The 22,779-nt window shown below is 39.7% G+C and overlaps 3 protein-coding genes across 3 annotated transcripts; all 3 read left to right on the forward strand.

Moving 5' to 3' along the window:
* Window positions 1-896: 896 nt before the first annotated feature.
* pabpc4 (poly(A) binding protein, cytoplasmic 4 (inducible form)) lies at window positions 897-9,484 on the forward strand. Its single transcript, XM_017417572.3, has 15 exons — window positions 897-1,401; window positions 3,415-3,608; window positions 4,965-5,080; window positions 5,928-6,067; window positions 6,147-6,241; window positions 6,328-6,465; window positions 6,550-6,645; window positions 6,738-7,007; window positions 7,315-7,405; window positions 7,490-7,588; window positions 7,676-7,806; window positions 7,888-7,978; window positions 8,067-8,197; window positions 8,747-8,850; window positions 8,943-9,484. Exons 1-14 carry the CDS (start codon window positions 1,209-1,211, stop codon window positions 8,843-8,845), a joined length of 1,884 nt encoding a protein of 627 aa, XP_017273061.1. The 5' UTR covers window positions 897-1,208; the 3' UTR covers window positions 8,846-8,850; window positions 8,943-9,484.
* Window positions 9,485-10,122: 638 nt separating this feature from the next.
* Window positions 10,123-15,181, forward strand: ppie (peptidylprolyl isomerase E (cyclophilin E)). The gene is made up of 10 exons (XM_017410688.3): window positions 10,123-10,185; window positions 10,609-10,707; window positions 10,791-10,834; window positions 11,305-11,331; window positions 11,434-11,515; window positions 11,616-11,716; window positions 12,752-12,875; window positions 14,328-14,513; window positions 14,600-14,742; window positions 15,025-15,181. Exons 1-10 carry the CDS (start codon window positions 10,155-10,157, stop codon window positions 15,091-15,093), a joined length of 906 nt encoding a protein of 301 aa, XP_017266177.1. The 5' UTR covers window positions 10,123-10,154; the 3' UTR covers window positions 15,094-15,181.
* A 329-nt stretch (window positions 15,182-15,510) lies between these two features.
* Window positions 15,511-17,600, forward strand: gjb10 (gap junction protein beta 10). Its single transcript, XM_025004656.2, has 2 exons — window positions 15,511-15,661; window positions 16,085-17,600. The coding sequence occupies exon 2, from the start codon at window positions 16,183-16,185 to the stop codon at window positions 16,972-16,974; it is 792 nt and encodes a 263-aa protein (XP_024860424.1). The 5' UTR covers window positions 15,511-15,661; window positions 16,085-16,182; the 3' UTR covers window positions 16,975-17,600.
* The last annotated feature ends 5,179 nt before the right edge of the window (window positions 17,601-22,779 follow it).

A 22,779-nucleotide genomic window follows, 5' to 3' on the forward strand; every position in this document is an offset into this window, starting at 1 on the left:
TTTACATCTGCCTGTAAGTTTCTGAAACAAACTTTTTCTTGGGTGCAGCAGGAAGGCCTATAACTCGCCAGGGGCACAAGCCCCAGTAAAATGGGTCTGGCTATGCCTGTGCTTTAAACAAAAAGTGAAACTTTATTTTGGTGCTGACCCAATTTCAACCATTCTTGAATAACAATCACCTTTTTTAAAGTGGCCATGCAAAAAAAAAAAAAAACAAACTTGTGAATGACTTCATTGAATAAAGCACCTTCAGTTTTATGTTATAACCTTGTGACTAACAGTAGTTCAAATTTGTCTGTGAAGGATATTTTTAAACCTGAATATCTCCCACCCACTACATACTGAATTAACTCATGCTATCTACAGATTTAGGGCTTTCCAATGATGCCAAATATGAAGAGGTGGGGGTAATTACTTGCAAAGATTGGAGAATTTTAAAATTGTGACTGGACAAATTTTTTTATTTGTTAATCAGCAGGATATTAAAATGGTGTACACACAAAGCCACAATGTTTGAATATAACATATTTCACAAACTGAACTGTAATGAAGGCCAAAATTAAAAGGATTTGATCTGAACTTCTGTCAGGAATTTTCACATTTCTAAACATTTTCATTTTTTTCCTTAACCCTGTGTTTAGTTTCATGCAGCGGCTCTTTTTGGACTGGTTTCCAGATGATTTCCTCCTAAATGTGTGCTGTTTTAGTGGCCGCTGACGCTTTGGGTTCCCTCTCCGACGCAGGCGTCGCTGTGGGGAGCTGCTGAGTGTAGTTGTCTCTGCTCACAGCGGTGCTCTCTCCCTTTTACAACACATGCTCCGCTGTTTTTTTCCTCTCCAAAGTTTGACCCTGACCACTGACTGCAGCTATAAAGTGCCCATGCTTTTCCTCACGCACTCTCTTTCCCCGGCCACAAACCCACCGTGAGTGTCCAACTCACTGTTCTCGAATAAAAATTAAAAAAAAAAAAATTAAAAAAATATAAAATCTACAAAATCCTTAAAAAAGATACCTAAAGAAATACAAACTTTAAAAAAAAATAGCAAAATCAGAAGGAAAAAAAAACCTACAAACAGAACGTGTCGGGGTTTGTGGAGGTTTTTAAAGGAAGAAATCCTCCAGATCTTTATTATTAATTATCCATCTGGATCAGAGGAAGTTCTTCACTTTGGACCAGAAGCCAACAATCCTTCAGGTCGGTGTGAGAAATGAACACAGCGACGGGGAGTTACCCCATGGCTTCTCTGTATGTGGGCGACCTGCACCCAGACATCACCGAGGCGATGCTGTACGAGAAGTTCAGCCCCGCCGGACCGGTGCTCTCCATCCGGGTCTGCAGGGACATGATCACCCGCCGCTCCCTGGGATATGCTTATGTCAACTTCTCCCAGCCCGCCGACGGTAAGGAAGGACGCCTGGGAGTGCACTCTGAGCATGACTGTGTCATTATGTTGTCAGTGTTGCCCATTAAACTGTAAATATGGTCACATTCAATGAAATGGGCTCAGTTTGGAGTGACTTTTGCAGCCAAAAAGTCTGATTTCAACCATATATGCATGTTCCAATTATTAAAACTGTTTTTTATATTTTATTTTACTATAAAGCTCTTCATATGGATTAAAATCTGTCATTTAAATGGCAGTAATCTCAAAACAAGAGGTGATAAACACAGCTGAAATCTACCAGTTATGTAAAACAAGGGTGTTAAACTCAGTTATGTTCAATCTTGGTCTGCATTGATTAAAAAATACAATAAAATGTCAAATTACTCATACAAAGTATGATTAGCTAGACCCTAGACATCTTGTATTTAATTTTAAAGAAGATACAATTTGAAAAGATGCATGATTTGCTTTCATTTCTTAACTCCTGTCATCAAAAATCAGCAAGAGTCTGAGCCAGTTCTAATATATTTCAAATATTATCTCATGGGTCAAATAAAACTGTAATAAAGGCAGAATTTTGCCCTTAAATATGAACACTAAACCTTCATCTGTTTGGTTTCACTCCCACAGCATTAACGATCAGTTTGTCTTTTGATTTATCATGATTTGGTGTTTGTTTAAGCACAACTTTTTACTGCCTTTTTTAGTTTCCATTTACACTCAATAGGATTAAACTGCATCAGAGCTTTGAGTAAAAAAAGCAGGTGTTGCGGCCGTCGTCGGAGGCTCGCTGACACTGCCTACATTGTGTGAACTTTTCTCCTGTTGTATCAACAGAAAGCACCTGTCACCGCTTATCTGAGCTGGAGGTGGTCACCAAAAAGCGTTGAGTTGAAAAGGTTAGAACAGGGTTGTTTCCTGGAAGAGGCTCCTGAGATGAGCCACGAGAGGAGTCCTGGCGTGTGTTTGCCTGAACAATATAAGTAACGAATTGAAATGTCGGAGCAGAAACGTTTAGTGAAAGAGATTCTTGTAGTAAGTGTTAACTGGATTTCCTCACTTGCATGTGTGAACACAAGACCTGTTGTTGCTCATCTGAGCAGTCTTGAATGTCCCTTTCCTCATCGATGGTAGAGAATGTTACCCTCAAACACCATGCCAGCACATGCCTCTCAGGACCCCCCTCTAAATATAGCACTTCCCTCTGAGCAGCCGTAAATTTGCCTGCTACGTGACACTTGAGACAAATGGTTAACAATTACGATATTCTCAACCCTGTCTATTTCACGCTAAGTTAATTCGTTGTATCACAGAGATCTTTTTAAAAAGAAAGAAAGAAATAAAGAAAAACAAGGATCTCCACTCTGAACCTTCCAGAAGTCCACGTGTTTGACAGTGATTACACCTTGTCTCTCTGGTTGGGAAGTACAATTGCAGGACAAACTGCTGATGCCAGCAGACGTGAGGGAGCTCCGTTTTGTTTACCAGACACTTTCAGCTGGAAAGGCTGGCCTGCACGTGTGTGGAGCGACTGAACAAAAGCCCATAAGCCATAATGATATGAGAGTTGTTGTAACAGACAGGCAAAAACTGCATATATATATATATATATATATATATATATATATATATATATATATATATATATATATATATATATATATATATATAGATCTCACTGGGCCTAATAAAAAGTGTAATATTGTTTCTGAAATGTTCTGTCTGTTATGGCCTGATGCATATAAGCATGTGGTTTGTCTGAACAGGGAGACATGTGGCTTTGGTTTGCAGCTGCCCCACACTCGCCCCCAGCTGCTGGCAGACCAGCCACACGGTCTGCTGTGTCTTCACCATGTGGCTTGTTAACAGCACCCACAGGAGGGCAACATGTTTAGAACCCGTAGCTTCATGCCGTTTCTGTCTTGATGCTGCCGAATGCTATTCACCGTGGTGTTTTCTGAGTTTAAGCACTGCATAAACAACCACACGTGACCTCTGCCTCTGCCTCTGTCTCTGTCCTGCCCTTTAGCTGAGAGAGCCCTGGACACCATGAACTTTGACGTGGTGAAAGGGAAGCCGATCAGAATCATGTGGTCACAAAGAGATCCCTCCCTCAGGAAGTCAGGCGTGGGCAATGTGTTTATCAAGAACCTTGACAAGTCCATCGACAACAAAGCTTTGTACGACACCTTCTCTGCCTTTGGCAACATCCTCTCCTGCAAGGTACAGACTTCAGAAACATATCGATTTACTGGACATATCCATACGTATCATAGAATTTAATCATGCTGCATTTTAACCATAAAGAGCCAATTGAAACTCAATTAAAGGCCTAGCATTCCTTGAAGGAATGCATATCACCCGCTGCATTTCATGCCAGCTCGTTTTATGATCATTTTATGTTGAGAAATGAAGAAGTTGTAAACGTCAAACCTTCAAAATGACCTTATGCAGAGTCTTGTGTTATAATGCAGGATGTCACACTCAGAGTGTGTGTTGTGGGTGACTCTCAGCTACTACCACATCAAACTTTAGCTCAACAGCTGTAAAATTGACTAGCAGCCATCTTGAATGAGGCTGACTCCAAAAGTTAATGAGTTGTAAACGTACATTTAATTATTACTTTCTGCAAATTTAATTTGTCCAATGAGTCATGAGATATTTTAGGAGCATCAGATACACAAACACACAGATGCAGGTAAATACTTTATCATCCACCTTTCCCTTTTGACAGCCAGCGATCATCATAATAGTACAATCTGATTCAGTAGTAAAAATATATCTGTCTAAAGAGAATAAGCTGTCAATTCAGTCCGGAAAACTGTTTTTTAAAAAGTAGATTCTTCTGAAATGGTTTCTATTTCACAATTTAATGACTTTAAGAACATTACAAAGCTACATTTATTTAATACAAATCTAGATTTATTATTACATTTATTACATTTTTTATTACATTTTAATTTCGAGCACTGTGATTCTTTTGATCCCTGCCTTTATATGAGTTATACTTAGATATTTGACATCAGTCTGGTTCTGTGATTACATTTCAACTCAGAGTTGGATTATGATGATGCTAATACACTCAAAGCCTTTTATTCATTTCTAACCAAACTTTAACATGTATCCATTGTCTTTTTAATCTTACACTGAAGCATAACATAGGGATTTTTCTTGTGATAATTCTTGGGATGAATCCTAAAAATCTACTCAAAGTAGTCCTACATGGAGGACACAAACCATGGAGAAGAGTCTCATGGATAGAGCAGAGGCATAGATATGATACAAGCAGAGATGGGTCATTCATTTTTATAAGTGCATTATATAGAAAGATGCAAAGTTCCAAACTGCAATGAAAACGCGAAAAAATGACAATGTTCACGCTGGTTTCTGCAGTTATTATGCTATGCTAAGATAACTGCTTGTACTTTTACAATTAAGTGTTGATATACATCATTTCCCTGAGACAATAAAGCAGAAGTTAGACCTTTTCCTAATGTGAAGTTGGTGCTTTAAAGTTCTGAAACTGCCTGACATTTAAAGCCATATGAATATATATGTGCATGCCTTCCTCTCCTCCAGGTGGTGTGTGATGAAAACGGCTCCAAGGGCTATGCTTTTGTCCACTTTGAGACACAGGATGCAGCCGATCGAGCCATAGAGAAGATGAACGGCATGCTTCTGAATGACCGCAAGGTGTGAGTGTCTGATCATTCTGCTCTGGTATCTACTGAGAATGTTTTTAATAAACGTCCGACGGATTTACTCAAGCTGTGAACTCACTTTGACGCGGTTGCAGAGGCTGCTGTATGCTTTGACATTTAGTGGACAGTGGCTTAAAGTTCCTTATTTCTGTTGAAAGGATGATCATTTGTGTTGCGTGAACTGACCTCTTGTGTTTTTCAATCGGTGTGTTTGTGTGAATAAAACGACTAATCCACTATTCTCTAACAGCCACCAAACTCAAAAATAACCAATTAAACCTTCTTGGGTTTCCTTCCTACCAGATATCTTATCTGTTCCCTCACTGTGCACTTACTGGTCACCCTTAGTGTTTGAAGGTGTGTGCGTATGACCATGCTTGTGTGTTTTAGTGAAGGATCGAATGCAGAAATGCAATTCTGGATGGCAGAAGGGGAGAGGTCTTCATAGCAAGGTATATAAGATCATTTGGTCCTCCTCAGATTGTCTTTTTTTATACTTTGAGACTCTGTTCCTCGATCCCTCTCCATCCACCTCCTCATCTCGTTTGGGACCAAAGATTACGCAGGTTGCCGTATCGATGTCCGGCATGCCAACATTTCTTCTTGTCTTTGGTTTCATTTTAAAATATTGTCTTTTTTTGTTATTGTTAAACCCAGGAATGATGAGTGACTCAAAGAAATGTAGCCGTGAATTCGTCTTACGGATGTTGTCCCTGTCTTTGAGCTTGCCGGATCAAGCCATGATATCCTGAAACCTTTTTTTGTTCGGTTTGTTTGCGTTCTCGTCTTTGTTTGGGGCTATTGTACAAGAGTTGTGCTTCTCGTCCTCTTTGTTGTTTAGGTTTGTGGGTCGTTTCAAATCTCGCAAAGAACGGGAGGCTGAGCTCGGCGCCAAAGCCAAAGAGTTTACAAATGTCTACATCAAGAACTTCGGGGACGACATGGACGACGAACGGCTGAAGGAGCTTTTCGAAAAATACGGTAAACTGAGGCAAGGGGACTCCTAAATCCAGGAAATGTTAGGTTTTGCTTTTAAATCTTTGTTTTTGATTTTTTGTAGGTAAAACCCTCAGCGTGAAGGTGATGACAGACTCCACCGGCAAATCCAGGGGCTTTGGATTTGTTAGTTTTGAGAAGCACGAAGACGCGAACAAGGTCTTTTAAATTTACAGAAATGTTTAAAGGGTGTGTTTCCTTTCTTGGGGGGAAATGTTCTCAGATAAATGTGTTTTGATCTGAAGGCTGTGGAGGAAATGAACGGCACCGAGCACAATGGCAAGACTGTGTTTGTGGGGAGAGCTCAGAAGAAAATGGAGCGGCAGGCAGAGCTGAAGAGGAAGTTTGAGCAACTGAAACAAGAACGAATCAGTCGTTATCAGGTAGGGTCCAAGCAGAGCTGTATTTTAGTTTAAATATCATGAAAGCTGCAGTTTTTTAATCTCAGTTTGCCTTTTCTATGTCAGGGAGTTAATCTTTACATCAAGAACCTGGATGACACCATTGATGATGAGAAATTGCGTAAAGAGTTTTCTCCATTTGGATCCATTACGAGTGCTAAGGTGAGAGAAATCAGATCAGTCAAACAAAACAAACGAAAAGACGTGAAAGTACCTGTGTTGTTGGAGCCTCACAGCTTCTGTCTTCATGACAGGTGATGCTAGAAGACGGTCGTTCAAAAGGCTTCGGCTTCGTCTGCTTCTCCTCCCCTGAGGAGGCCACCAAGGCCGTGACTGAGATGAACGGTCGCATCGTCGGCACCAAACCTCTGTACGTGGCTCTGGCTCAGCGCAAAGAGGAGCGCAAAGCCCACCTCACCAACCAGTACATGCAGCGAATCGCTGGCATGAGGGCCATGCCGGCGAACGCCATCATCAACCAGTTCCAGCCCACCAGCGGCTACTTCATGCCAGCTGTGCCGCAGGTGTGTAGTTTAAACTCTGATATATGAAAATGTGCTTTTTCTTGTTTAAATGACATAGTATGAAATCATTTCCTTGTGACTATTAATGATCTATAAAGTTGTTTGAGTATAGATGAGAACTTTAACATTTTTGTTAGATTTGGCCAAAAGCCATAAATAAATTGGAAATTTTCTTTGTGAAATTTTGCAGACAGCTGGACTGTTTGGCAAAAACTGAAAAAAAAATCAAATTAAATTAGTTTCATTAGAGGTATCAGTGTGTTTTTTTGCCACTAGATGATGCATTTTACTTTTTTGTGCCTGATAGGCCCAAAACAGGACGACGTACTACGCACCAAATCAGCTGGCTCAGATGCGACCCAACCCCAGGTGGCAGCAACAAGGTGGCAGAGGTCAAGGTGAGCATGGGGGCCGTGATGGTGCCATTTAAACACCTGAGTTAAGGTCTGATGTGATTGTTTTGTCTTCTTTGTCCATTCCAGGTGGTTACCAAGGAATGCCCGGCTCCCAGCTGCGTCAGCCTGGACCCCGCGGCGGTCTGAGACACATGAGCCCCAGTGGCAGCGGACAAGGTCCACGAGGTGTGTTTAGAGCTAAAGATTTTAAAAACTGTTTTTTCTCCCTGCATTTTCTTTACTGACTTTCTGCTTTGTTTTCTTTGATGACAGCTACTAACCAAGCCATGGCTCCTCGTCCCTCCATGGGAGTGTCTGGCCCCCGGGCCATGCCTCCGTACAAATACGCCACTGGTGTCCGTAACCCCAACCCTCAAGTGGTGCAACCTATTCCCTTACAGCAGGTAGTATTTTACTCTCCTGTCATATAAAGCATTCAAATCTGTAAATATTTGTTCTTGAAACGTCTCACCCTTCCTGTTCAGGCTCAGCCAGCTGTGCACGTTCAGGGCCAGGAGCCTCTGACGGCCTCCATGCTGGCTGCTGCGCCCCCGCAGGAGCAGAAACAGATGTTAGGTGAGACTCACTGCTACAGTCATTGTGCTTTAATACCTGTCGGCTTGTGTTGTTTTAATTTAATGTTAATTTCTTCCTTTAAAAATAGGAGAACGCCTGTTCCCGCTGATTCAGGCCATGCATGCCAACCTGGCAGGGAAGATCACCGGCATGCTGCTGGAGATCGACAACTCTGAGCTGCTGCACATGCTGGAGTCACACGAATCTCTCCGTTCAAAGGTGGCTCATTGCATCGTTCTCCAGTTTTTCAGTTTCCAGTATGGTTTTGTGCCATCTAACTACTTCTGCATACTTTGTGCTATTTTAGCCTTTCATATATTAAAACGTTCAGCTCAATCAGGAGATGGGTGCTATGACTTTTGATTTTTGTAAGTTTATACTTTTCAAACATTTAACTTTATTTACATATACTTTCCCAGTAGAAGTACATTGAGGTCTCTTCAGTTCCTTCAAAAGCATTGTTCTTTTTGAAATAGATTCAACATGCTGGCTCTGTTTTTGCATTCTTATACAGGTTTTAGCTTTTAGCTAGTCTTATGTTACATTTAGCTATTTATTTGCTACTTATGCTTTTACCTAGCATTTAGCTCCTTTTAGTTTTAGCTACTGATCTGCTTCTTTTAGCTTTAGCAACTCATTTTCTGATCATTTCAGCAGTCATTCTGCACTCAGTATTCACCCTTTTTAACTAGTTCACTTTGCATTACTGACACAGTTCATTTTTTTTCCTTTTCATGCACTAATCTATCTTCTTCCTGTTGGATTCAGGTGGAGGAAGCTGTCGCGGTTCTTCAGGCCCACCAGGCGAAGAAAGATGCCACCCAGAAAGCTGGAAGCATGGCAACCGCTGCCCCTGCAACATCCTGAAGACTGTAAGCTCTGATAACAGTCGAGCTAATCGTAAGCTTTGATTTGACAAAATGTTATTTTCTGTTACTAATCGGAGGTTTTTGTGTTGTTTCAGGGTGAAGAAAAACGAGCAGGAGGGGACATCACACTACAGTGACTCTAAATAAGAGTCCCACTAACCAATGTGCAAAAAATATATATAAAAAATGAAAATATAATTTAAAAAATACTTGAACATTTGCAACTCATTACAGTAGATAATTTTCTATTTCTTTAATACTTTCACTCTGCATATCAAAGGCAATAATACACATGCATCTTGAATGCAGGCCCTACTTTGCTGCAAAGGAGAGAAGCAATTTTCCAAAAACCAAAGCCTTGTTCTTTATCTCAGCTTGAAAGCTTCACGTCTGATTTAAAATGATGGAGTTTGCCTTCATATCATAACGTCATGATGAGGTGTGTGGTATTCTCAATAAAGGAATGGTGGATAGATTTCTAGTCTCATTATTTTAAGACGGTTTTTTTTTAAAGTGTGAATAATTGTGCAAACTCCAACTGTGTGAAGTAGTGAACAGGGACAAAGTGTTGCAACATCTTTTTCTTTAACAACAAAGTGTCTGAAAAGTGAAATAAACAAGCTTTGTAATTTAAAAAGAAGCTCGTTTACCTTGACGTCCTCAATAATATCGGATTTCATTTATATCATACACACTCAATCTTCTGACAAGCACAAATAAAAAAACAAATCTACAATGATACATGGAAGACTTGAGTTTTAAAAGTCTAAAACTGTCATAAAATGAAAAAGATATAACTAACTATAAAACAAAGACAAATGCATTTTAAATGTTGTAACTGTTCAAGACTTTTTTTTTCTTTTAATAATTCACATATTGTTCAAATCCAATTCAAACTAAAAGCAATCTCAGATTTACAATTTACTATCACTCTCAGATCATTTCTTGGTAATGTCTTGATTTCATGGTCATTCTTAGATTCATAAATTGGAGCATAATGAAGAGTTCTTCTAGATTTGAAATGTTTTTTGTAGCTTAAGGCGAAAATGTAAATGTAAGATATTTGCTTTTTACATGATGGAAAATTAAACAACGTAATTTCACAATTTTATCGTGTGTTTTCTGTCCTAAATTAGAGGAAAGAGTACAAATACTGCAATATTTAAAGACGCTTCATAGTAAAATGTGACCGGTATTGAAAGGTTTGACCACCAGGGGGCGCGAAAGGAAAATGAATCAAGGAGGCGGAGCTTACTTTGACTCCACCAATCAGCGGCCGGGGTCAGAGTTGAAGGGTGAACTCCAATATGGCGGCTAATAAACGAGTGCTGTATGTCGGTGAGTTTAACAGATTTTCACTGAAATTTATCCAAAAATAGATGTACTTCTTATTGTATTTTATTTGTTTCAACTTACTCATAAAACAACGTTAGTGTACTCAAAGCGGGACCGTAAAAGTCAAACTAAATACGTGGAACGAACTTAAAATTACATTTGAACAAAGAACTAAGTTAATTCCTGATTGAGATTTTTATGTTTTAAACTAAAACTTGACTGAACTAAGTATTTTTCAACATTAAATTTTGCCAAACTATATAATGTCACGTTTAAACAATAATTGTCTCGAAAAAAATAGCCACATAACTTTAAATACGCATTATTTAAATGTATTTTTCTGCCCAATGAATCTAAAGCTTTGGGAATTATTTTTTAAACACAACAAGGAGCATATTATTAGCACTGACTGTGTATTTTTTTCAGGTGGCTTGGCAGAGGAGGTGGATGAGAAGGTGTTGCATGCAGCTTTTATCCCCTTTGGAGACATTATAGACATCCAGATACCTTTAGACTATGAAACAGGTAAGTTTAGTAGTTTATGTGAGATATAATAGCCGCTGCTGCTAACAGTGAAATTAATCTCTTGTCTCATGTTGAATTTTCAGAAAAACACAGAGGATTTGCATTTATTGAATTTGAGCTGGCAGAGGTAGGTCCACGGGTGCAGTTTTGCCTTATAATGTTGAACTATTAATTTATAAATGTAAAAATCCTAATTTAGATATGAAACTGATACTGAATCAGCTTGTTTTAACTGCTAGAAAGTTACACTACAGTTAGTTGTGTGAACGAAGAATACACTGTAAGAACGTACAGTTTTACAAGCAAATTGTTTTCGTTGTGAAGCACATTTTGAGAGGACCAAATTGATCTACACAGCACTTATGCCCAGTATTAAAAGACGAATTAAACAAATAAGACAAGACAGATTAAAAGTAGCATAAAGAAAAACATAAAACCTGTCAGGGGAAAGCCCAAAGCTGTTGCTCAGAAGATCTAAGAGGTCCAGAATTTAAGTAAGAGTAGAAAAGTTCAAGACATATATTCACATGTCAGTCAAAGGTTTTAAAACACTTAATTTTATGTTTTATAAATGTTTAATTGTTGCTTCTTCCGCAGGATGCTGCAGCAGCTATTGATAACATGGTAAGTTGGTCATGTTCCTGCGTTGAAACAGAAGATTTTTGTTGCGTGAGCGAGTTCTCACAAATAAGCCACCTGGTTTAATACTTGTGCTTTTTTTACTAGAATGAATCTGAACTTTTTGGGCGAACTGTCCGCGTCAACATTGCCAAACCCATGAGAATCAAAGAGGGTTCTTCTCGACCAGGTGACAGGAAAAAAAATCTGCTCGTAAACTGCGCTTCTAGACTCGGTCTTTGGAATGGGGTGTGGGTGTGGGTGTGACTGTAACGGTGCATCTCCCACAGTGTGGTCGGACGATGACTGGCTGAAGAAGTTTTCAGGAAAAAATGTGGAAGAAGCTGAGGCGGAAGCAAACACTGGTGAAGCAGCTGCCGCAACACAGGAGGTGAGGTGGCTTTTACTTTAATGTGTGCTAAGCCAGTTAATAAAAAGGAAATGTGGAAATACAACACCTCATGCAAGCTCCAGATGACAGATTGAAGTTATATTGAAAGGTTTAATTTAACTCCTTGACTTCCTTAGCTAGACATCCATCCATCCATTTTCTTTATCCCCTCTTTTCTTCTGGGTTGTGGGAAGCTGGTTTTACAAACTTTCATTTGGCATTATACAACAATCTGATACACCCAGTCTGTTTGTATTGACCTGGGTTTACTTATACAAGCAGTTCGATTGACTAGAGCTATATATAAAAACTCTTTTCTGTTGTATGATCAGATGTGTTTCACTATTTCTTGGTTTTTCATTCTCAGTAGTACAAAAAGTACCCCAAAGCCCTGCGTATCTTTATTGTGCATGCAGATTCTATATTATGAGCCACACCGAGTTTTCCCCTTTCTTGGCGGCGTGTGATAATAAAAACATTTATATTTACCACAGGTACTGATTGAGTTTGATGTGTTTCCTCTGCTGACCAGAGTTGAGCTGTGTAGTTGTAACCTTTAACAACAGAAATTCTGATTTTTTTATTATTTAAATTAGTCACAGACTTATTCAGTGCAAAAAACACCATGACTTTTGGTTATACGTTGCTTTAACTATAGCAGGAAAGTTGTATGTTGTCTCACTGCAGCTTTGTACACATTACAATGATAAAAACAGATCCAGACCATATTGAGGAGATACTGTTAGTGGGGGAAAATGAAGCAGGGAAAACCTATAAGGAGAACCATCATGAGTGTTGTGAAAGAAAAACGCAACTGATTTAAACATTATTTACGTAGAGTTTTTGTATTTATATAGCACCCCAAGGAGACTTGTTGTAAATAGGTGCTGTTTAAATAAACTAGCTTGACCTAAACTAAAGAAGACTTAATCCAAAGTTGCACCTAATAGCAGAAAAGCACCCTTTGTACCATTTACCATGTGTGGGATCTTGGATGTTTATATGCTGAAGCAGAGAATGGCTTTGTTTTTGCAGGGTGAGCCACCAGCCAAAAAGGGCAGAGTAAATCCGCAGGTCTACATGGACATCAAGATTGGCAACAAACCAGCAGGAAGACTGCGCTTCCTCCTCCGGGCAGACATTGTTCCAATGACAGCAGGTCTCCACATACTTTTGGATTCATACAACATGCTATCTCCTTTTCTGTTAGATACTGTAGAGAGACTTTTTATTTCTTCACAGAATCCTGGAGTTTAGGTTTAGTTTGTGTCTCATATAACATGCTAATAAATATAAAAGTTACAGATGGACTGAAGCCAAATGACTAATGCAGTAAGATTTGCTGTTGGAGTCTTTCCCAATTTCCATTCTCTGACCAAAATCCTGAATAATTGCAACACAAAGCCTCGGAAATGCTCATAATATAAGTAGTATATTTGATTTTACGCTCTGTAAACTAGTTACCTTCTTGTATTGGTATTTTGAGGTAACATCTTTTGTAAGTAGGCTTTTAAAATACATTTTTCTGATCATCCTGTGTTTCAGAGCAACATATTAACATAGCTATCATTGGCACAATTCTTCCACCCTCTTTTGGATCGAAACAAGCCCCCATTTTGACTAGCAGCAAATGCAGCCTCTGAGGTGTAAGACTAAATAAGTGCACAAATAATTTGTCCTGACAGGAAAGCATTTATATGTCACTGTCAGTCAACAATCTCCAGTGTTGAACAGAAAAAACATTCATAAACATAAAGAATGTTCTTCCTTCATCAAAGAGGAGGAATGACGCCACTCAGTGGCCTCGTGTGTCATATCCTGACATCTTGCGAGGCTGTGTGAAGGAGAAGGAAGTGACGTGACGTTGCTCCAGTTGTTCCCAGCATTTTGTTTTTAAGGTTCTTTTTTAACTCATTTCTCATAAATTCTTTGCATCCTTTGTAACCTGCAATCCAAAGCCTTAAATACACACATAAAGGATCATTTTCTCTCGAAGGTAAATCAGATTTTCAAAACGCGAGTTTCTGTATAAGTGATTTAAAACTGAACATTTTAGTGACAGAAACTTGTTTTTCTCGTCCGGCAGTGTTTTCTGACTTGTGAAATTTATATCCCTACATATTTGACTCGCCTACAAGGTCTGGCTTATCTGGTAAAGATGGTACAAAAGTTCACCTCTTCTTCTGCACGCAGTGTTATTTTAACTAATTAAAGAGGACTGGAGTACAGTGCAGAAACAAAGTATGAAGCTTGTTGGACAGTTTGTTCATGGCTCGTGTTCAAAGTATGAGGGAGAGATGGTGGTTCCTCAGTGTGCTGGCATGTGTTCAAAAGGCAGTATTTTCAGAGTAATGTGCTGTTAATCTTGCTATCTCTGCACCAGCATCCTGTTTAATTTCCAGCTTAATGGTGGGGTTGTTCAAATCTTCAAATACCAGCATGACTGTGTGAAAAATGCTTCCCTCCTGCTCCACATTTCTCTTCTGTATGGAAAAAAAAACCCCAGATAAAATTAGGGAAAAAAAGAACTGGTCGGTCCAGCTGTAGAAAAAATATTTCTTTGCAGATTAACTTTAGTTAAAAAAACTGAATAACATCTTTTTGTCTGTAGAGAACTTCCGCTGCTTGTGCACTCATGAAAAAGGCTTTGGCTACAAGGGCAGCAGCTTCCACCGTGTCATTCCTCAGTTCATGTGCCAAGGAGGCGACTTCACCAACCACAACGGCACCGGCGGCAAGTCCATCTACGGCCGCAAGTTTGATGATGAGAACTTTGTCCTGAAACACACAGCTCCAGGTGAGGAGCGCAGGAACGAACCTCTCACTTTTGGGCTTACCGGTTGACCGTATTTGGCTAAAAGGTTTTTACGCTCTGCCTCACAGGACAGCTCTCCATGGCCAACTCGGGGTCAAACACCAACGGCTCACAGTTTTTCATCACCACCGACAAAACAGACTGGCTGGATGGTAAACACGTGGTGTTTGGAGAGCTGCTGGAGGGGATGGACGTGCTTCGAGCAATGGAAGTAAGTTTTATTTAGAAAGAGGCGAGTTTCTAATCAGCGATCATCTCAACTTGTTTCTACTGGTTCAAGTTGCAAAATAAAAATGCACTGTTGCAAAACAATTGATTTGTCTGATTATTTTAACTGGGTTTAGTAAAAAAAAGAACTCTTATTTAAATGCGTACTGTTTAGACATAAAGACATACTTTGCATTGATAATCTTCTAATTTAAGAAAAACTTTGCATTTAAATTCAATAAACTTGTTTTATCACAGAGTTGTTGATTTTTGTTTTGTTTTTCAGGCTCAGGGAACAAAAGATGGAAAGCCGAAACAGAAAGTGATCATCTCAGACTGTGGGGAATATGTGTGAACAAAAAAAGAAAATTATTGCTAACTTGTATGTGTGCTCATTGATTTTTTTTTTTTTTCAATTCTTGTCATGTAAATATTTCAATAAAAACATTTTTATAAAGAAAACAGAAAGTGCTGCATGTGTTCTTTTTTGAGCATCTATTAAAACTAACTTAATCAAAGTTTTAAATAATAGAAATAGGTTCTGAAAATAACTTTTCTACACTGTTTTGTAATTTAAAAACCTTTTAAACAGATTCCAGATTTGAAATAATGATTCCAAAGTGCTTGTTTTTGTTTTCGGCCATGTTGTTTTTGACCTAATTTGACACGACAGTAATGCGAGCGGGACAGCAGAGGTTTTTAATGATGCCCTGTTTGCCTCCGGAGCGGCGGGGACGCGTTCAGGGCGTTAGGAGCCACACCTGAGCAGGTAGAGCCGCGGCGGGGAGAGGCGGTGAGATGCGCGCGCAGCTCCTCCCTTCGCCCCGCTCCGCTCCCGTCCTGCTGGCAGATCTGCTGAGATTCTCCTCGCTGTTGTTCAGCTCCGGACTGCTCCGAGGGGGGATGAAAGCTCCGTGTAAACTGTGAGTATCCGAATCGATCCTTAAAAGAAACACACCAAAAAAGTAAAAGGAAGGTTTTTGTTTTTTGTTTGTTTTTATTTTTTAAGACTCGGGCGTCGTGAATGTGCGTAATTACGCGCGGAATGTAGAAACATTTGGAAGTTCGTCGCGCAACCTTTGGAAAAGCGGCTGGTTTTAGTAGGAGACTTGTTTTCCTCTCTGTACAGCGATGAAAGACAAGTTATTGTTTTATATCCATCTAATGCAACATTTTAAACAAAAGGCTGCTCTATTTTAGGCTCGTTTTTAACTTAAAAGTTAACATTTGTTTAAAAGTTGTATGAAAACATGAGATTACTGAACATGTTAACACCCAGCTCGACCTGATTTGTTTCTTTGTTGTCTCACCCTGGGATTTAACGGGTTTTTTTTCTGTTTTTTCAGGCTGGTAAATACCTGAAGTTGATTTGTGCCATTTTAGCTGAGAAGAGGCTGTCTTCTATCAACAGGAAGAGAAGACAGACTGTGAACAAACTTCCATCATGAACTGGGCATTCCTCCAGGCCCTCCTCAGCGGGGTGAACAGATACTCCACAGCCTTCGGCAGAGTATGGCTCTCCATTGTTTTCCTCTTCAGGGTCATGGTGTTTGTGGTGGCCGCAGAGAAGGTGTGGGGAGACGAGCAGAAGGACTTCAAATGCAACACGGCCCAGCCCGGCTGCCACAACGTCTGCTACGACCACTTCTTCCCCGTGTCCCACGTCCGGCTGTGGGCCCTGCAGCTCATCTTTGTCACCTGCCCCTCGTTACTGGTAATCATGCATGTGGCCTACAGGGAGGACAGGGAACGAAAACACCAACTCAAGTACGGCGACAACTACCGCCGCATCTACCAAAACACTGGCAAGAAGCGCGGAGGCCTGTGGTGGACCTACATCCTCACGCTGGTCTTCAAAATAGGAGTCGATGCTACCTTCATCTACCTCCTCTACCACATCTACGAGGGCTACGATTTCCCCCCGCTCGTCAAGTGTACCCAGGACCCTTGCCCCAACACGGTGGACTGCTTTATCGCTCGGCCCACCGAGAAGAGAATCTTCACCATCTTCATGGTGGTCACCAGTTTCATCTGCATACTCCTTTCCATCTTTGAAATCGTCTATCTGATCGGCAAACGCTGCTGTGAGTGTTTCTCATCAAAAACCCACTCTCGCACTTTTGCCACCGAAACAATGTCCAGCGGGAAGAGGCTGTTGGATTCAGGCTCGGTAGAGCAGCAGGGCAAGATCACCCCTGAAACACCGGCGCCCTCATATGCTGCTGCCGTTTCATGATCCGTGACCAGGAAGACTTTTTCGAAAGAACAAAGACGAGACGGCAGAGCTGTCTTTTTCGTTTGAAAAGACTCGTTCGTCAGAGACGGACCTACAGTGAGCTTACTGTATTTCCTTACTGCCAAAGTTTGTGTCATAAATCTTGAATGTTCACCGTTGTGTGCCTATTTGAACTGACTTTATTTTAATACAAGAATCTCTCCAGTCGTAAAGGAATGACTAAAGGCACGTTTGCATGTCTAACTTGGCCCTGATATCCGCAGCATGAGTCACTCCTCGGTTTGGCGAGTTTTACCAGCACATGTGGTTTTTCTGTGTAAGATTTTCCTTCTGCTTGTGCCCAGCCTCAAACATTCAGTCAGTGCTGAAACCTTTTTTTCCTTTTTTCCCCCTTTTCACACAAATCTCTCTCTGTGAATGCTGTTGTTTTTGTACATTATAATTAAAAAAAGGCAGGGTACTGTCCTGATTTGTGATTGAACTGTTTTCTTTGCTCAGGCAGTGGAGCAGGAGAAAAATGCAGTTTCACAAACAAATGTAATGGTTGTTTATATTTTACACTTTTGAGGTGCAACTTTTTAACGTGTTTGTAAATGTTTTGTAATAAATATTATTTTATGATTTAAGAAAGTGTGTTGGTTCATCAGAAGCAGAAACATGGAGGCTCATACACACTATGCCAGCAGAGGCACTTATAAACCTAACATGAGAGCAGTGTAAACCTAACACCCATACAAAAAAAGGATTTGTTGACTTTGCACAAGTTCTGTGTTTGAGCAAAGAGCTCAGCCATTTTTTTTTCTCCCATTTCCTCGTTTATTTTTATTTTTTCCACATGTTGCGTAAGTTCAATCAGATCCTTCCTCGTCATTGGCTGCACTGATTGTTTTGTTGCCAGGAGAGGCGCCTCCATTGTTTAGGAAGATTGGTACTTTTAGAAAAAAGCAGAGGAGGAGCCCCGGCTCTCCTCGGTTTAATTCATCTGTGCTGACGCGCAACTCCACCCAGCGCAGGAATCTGTGCTCAGAGCCTGAACGCCTGGTTACAGTTCTCTCTCTGCGACATGCCCAAGCAGAGATGAAGTGAGAGTTTAATGGCTTTTTCTAACTCTCTCCCTATTTGTTCTGCTAAGGTTTTGAAGCGCATCTATTTACACCTCCGTGCCAATGATGGAATGGCATAAACAAAACTCAACCGGTCTACTAATGGTGACGGGATAATCTGCAGGCACCACTGTTGATGTTTCAGGGACCCTTAAAAGCCCATTTCAGACGTTACTTCCAGTAAAATCTTTTTCCCATTAAAACCTGCTGATTGTCATAATAAATTTAATGTGCCAATGCTGTTATACTGGCATGACAGGAAGTAAATGATTGAAAAATGTCTAAATATGCTTTTAAAAGAGCAAAAAAAACCTGTGTGACAAGTAAAGTTAAGGTAATTAAAACATCTAAAACTGATTTCTGCTTTCACATATTTCTGCAATCACTCAATCATACAGAGAAACCTTTTAAATAATCAAATAAGCTAAAACTATATAGCTTTTATACTTCTATTGTTCTGTTTGGTAATAAAACTAGTAGTAAAAGTTTATCATTTAGGATAAGTAGTTAATTTGAAGGTGAAACAAGAATAACAAAAATCTTTTATCATCAACAATATAAGGTGTGAACAAAAGAGATGCTGATGCTTCTCAGGCCATATAAAAGTTACAAAACTACATCTAAAGAGTTTGTACTCTGTCAGTCCTTCAGCACACAGAACTGTTCAAGTACTTTTAATTTATCCGTATTTAAAAATACATATATTATATCATACATGTAGTAAAACAAGATGGATGGTATGAGACTGAACAGCTCATTGGAAGGGTGACAGGAGTCGTTCTTCTTGCATCTTTCCTTGAACATGATCTCTAACGACGGGAATTTTTGTAGCAGGAAGTTGGGACAGCTTGTTGTCATTCAAAGTACCGTAAGATGTATTCTTTGGTTGACTGTTTAAGGTCTTGAACACGTGACATCTTCCATTATTTACTTCTGAGTTCTGTGGAGTTCAAGTTGTTTCAGCTTTCTGGCTCAGTCCATTTTGTGAATGGCGTGTTTTTTTTGTTTTTTTTTTGACAATTATTCCTGAATTAAAGCGTGAATGGTGGCAAGTTAGGGTGGGAAGATAGCATCGTATGTAGTTGAATGGATTTACTCTCCTCTATTTAAAAATCTGTTTTCTGAATAGTCAAAGCAAACTCCTGACTTAAATTGTAAATAAATGTTTGAAGAGAATTATGTATGTTCTACAGCACTTTCATATTCTCACTCACACACCGATAAGCTTATTGGTGGGCAGTGAGGGTACAGGACAAGGACAGGTCAGCTCACCGCAGGGCCTGGGGATCGAACCCCCAACCTTTCAACTTTAAGATCGCCACAAAGCGTCTGGGTGCCCAGAGGCAGGGTGTTTCATGGTTGTGATGGGCACAACCATGAAGCAATTACAGGCACGTCAAGTTTCCATCATTCCTGTAAAATGGAGTCACACCAGCTGAAAACAAAGGGATATCGGTGACACTGAATGAAAGATTTTTTTCCCAGTTAACAGCCACAGACTTAACTGGGCAAACTTAGCAACCCTCTGTGAGCTTCGGATTTCTGGTTCAGACTGTTACCCCAAAAATCCTCAGAAACATCCAAGGAAATAAACGGATGGGTTTGCGATCAATCAAGTGGGACGTTATTGTCCTATTCAAATGATTAGAGTCACTTTCTTGACTTTGAGGGACAATTCTAAATAGATTTTAGGAAATAAATCATTAAAAAAAAACAGGATCCATTTTTTTTTAAATTTCCTGGTGAACATGAAATGGCAGGTTCATAAACCTCAACCTTGAACATATGAGTGATCTTAGCATGTCGAGTCTTGTTAGTCGTTATTTTGTTTACCCACTCTGTCTGTGCGGCTCTTTGAACGATCCAGGACACATGACAGTCGCCTTGAACACGTTGCTGCTTTTTTTTTTGGTAAGGTTTTAAGTCACACCTTTATATGGCTTCCTTCCTTTCACAGCACCAGTTGAAAGTTGCGTGTTTATCCTGTTGTGTTTACTGACGAATCCTTCTAGTCGAGACTTGTCATTGGCAGAGGTTGAGTCATTCGTTTTAGGTGTGTTCTCTTCAGACTGCCAGGACCTGTTCTGTTCGTCATTTGGAGCCTAGAGAAAAGGAAAAATAGTTTTTAATTTACCCCTCCCCTGTTCTACAATGTGCCACTTGGTCACTGAAATACCCAAAATATTGAAAGAACAGACGTTATCTTGATGAGTGAAAGCACCACATTGCTGAACCGCACAACTACTACTAAAATCTGTAGCAATGAAGAAAAAACTTGCATGTGACGTGATTGTATCTCAGTGACAGATGAATTCCTTTGGTAACTAAAAATAATTTGAACAAAAATTAAAATCTGAAAGTAATTAAAAAGCATCTCATCCTAGTTTCTGTTTTTTTTTTTCAATTATTCAGAATCCCCTTTTTTTTACTTCTAAATACATTTTTGCGCAGTTTAAGGCTCAAATAGGCCATTTTAAAACAGTGAACCTGACTCCACTTTAGAGAAGAAATACACTTTTGTGTGTTTTATTCTTTCACACTGTTTAAACACCGGATTGAATAGCTCTGACTACAAGAACGAACACGTTCTCACACAGCCTTGTGTCTAAACTTTAAGGCGCCTCCGTTTCTGAGAACTCAAACTTGTCGGCAAATTCCAATAATTGTAAAATGTTCTTTCACTTTAGAACGTCAAAACCAATTTCTTTGCACAGAGCCAAAACCAACAATCTATATGATCTAAGGATTGTAGTGAGAACTCTGGGGGTTGCGTGAACTGTGACAGTGTTATCTGAGCAGAACAAAGATTTGAAAAGGATGAAGGAAATACGATCCTCCTTTTCTTTACAGTATTATCACAGAAAGAGCTAGTCAAATTTAATGGTACAAGCCCTTTCCAAAAAAAAGGAAATGAAAGTTTTAAAATAATTACTTTACAGTAACTCATCTAAAAACGACCTTACATTGCCCTGGAAACCTTCATCAACAACAACAACAAAAAAGAGTCAAAAGACAGGCCCAAAGAAAGAAAAAATGTATTCAAGATGTGCCTTCCTCTTGCTGGCAAACAAGTTCAGACAAGGAGGCAATCCCATTCCTGGAAACACAGAATGTGGAAACAAAGACATCTAAAATGTCCACCAACCACCCCCCTCAAAAAAAAAAATGAGCAAAAAACTTTTATTAGAGTTGCTTTACCAGTTAGATAAACATTAATACAACTTTATGGCTTCAAATGTAAAGAGAGTTGGACGTTTTCCCTTTCAGTGGGTACTATAAATCTAAATAAAATCTCAGTTTCTCTTTCTAACAAACCATCCTTATGACCTCTGATTGTTTGCCAGCTGAAGACCTAAACAGTGTTAGTCCAAAAGGCCAGACTACCTTAAAGTGATAGTCTGGTCATTTTTGAATGTTATGTCAAATAGTTAGTACTTTATCAGCCATCAGTCATAGTCATTACTATTGTTTTTTTTTTTTTTCAGGCTTATGAAACAACTCTTACTCAAAAATGACATACTGATGTAAAAAAAACACTACATTAGCTAATACTAAACACTTTGTTTAGTTTGTCATTTTCTCAATCGAACAGCGTCTGTGTTACTACATAAATGCATGAGTGCTGAGCATAGACACATTGAAATAAACAGTGTATATATGTATGCCGAGGGTGCTAAAAGGCTGCAAATGTATCAGTTTGCCTGATCGGCGTCTCGTCAGTCCTGAGGGTTACTCATCTCCTGACGGACTGATACATTCAGCAGCGTATAACAGGTGATGCTCAGGACACATATGTTAGTGTAACACGGGCGTTGTTCAGTTGAGAAGACAGCAACAAACTAAACAAATATTAGCTAATGTAGCAGTCCTAAACACCAGTGGGATGTTTTTGAAAAAGAAGCCTGAAAAACAATATAAAATGGGCCCTCACTGACTAGCTGTTAGCCTAGCCTGGCTAATGACGAGGCGTTAACCTAAACAAATTACATCTATGACTGATGTCATGGTTGATAAAGTTCTAACTATTGATGACGATAGCCGTCTTTCGATTGTTCAATCTCATCACGAGTCGCTTCGCTCTAGTTCGACTGACTCTACTGGGGTCTACACGATCTCTGTGGTTTTTAAAATAACTGATTTCTGCCTCGATGTCGGAAATGTCAAGCTGTGTCAAGGTCGACACAGGTCGGCTGCCTGAAACCTCCACAAACACAAGTTTACTACAAATGGGTAACTCAGTGAAATAAAGTCACAAAACACATCATCCTCTGACACGGTTTCCAAAAAGGCCACCTTCCCTCCACTGGTCGGAGCTCATAAATCGAGTCCATTTGGTCCGGTTCTGTTTGACTTCAAATCTTCAGCTTGACTCGGACTGTGTCGAACTTCAGCCAAGTAAGTCCTAAGAACCACACTGGAACCGGGTGAGATCACCCAGTACAATGACTCTGAAGCCACACTGGGTCGACCCAAGTGGTGCCGGGTCGAGTCCATGGGAGCAGGCCATATTTGACAGAACATCACTTCAAAATGACCAGACTACCCCTTTAAAGAAGTCTGGCTTCCTTCCTCCTAATGCAATTCAAATGAAATCAAACAGTGTGTATAAACTGTATTAAACTGTGTTTTTAATATTATAATATGAAAGTGGAAGGAGTTAAATGGATCTCTTCTAACTTCTATTTATTTATTTATTTTTTAA

The sequence above is a fragment of the Kryptolebias marmoratus genome, linkage group LG10 (genome assembly GCF_001649575.2).
Source record: "Kryptolebias marmoratus isolate JLee-2015 linkage group LG10, ASM164957v2, whole genome shotgun sequence".
In the NCBI taxonomy this organism is placed as follows: domain Eukaryota; kingdom Metazoa; phylum Chordata; class Actinopteri; order Cyprinodontiformes; family Rivulidae; genus Kryptolebias; species Kryptolebias marmoratus.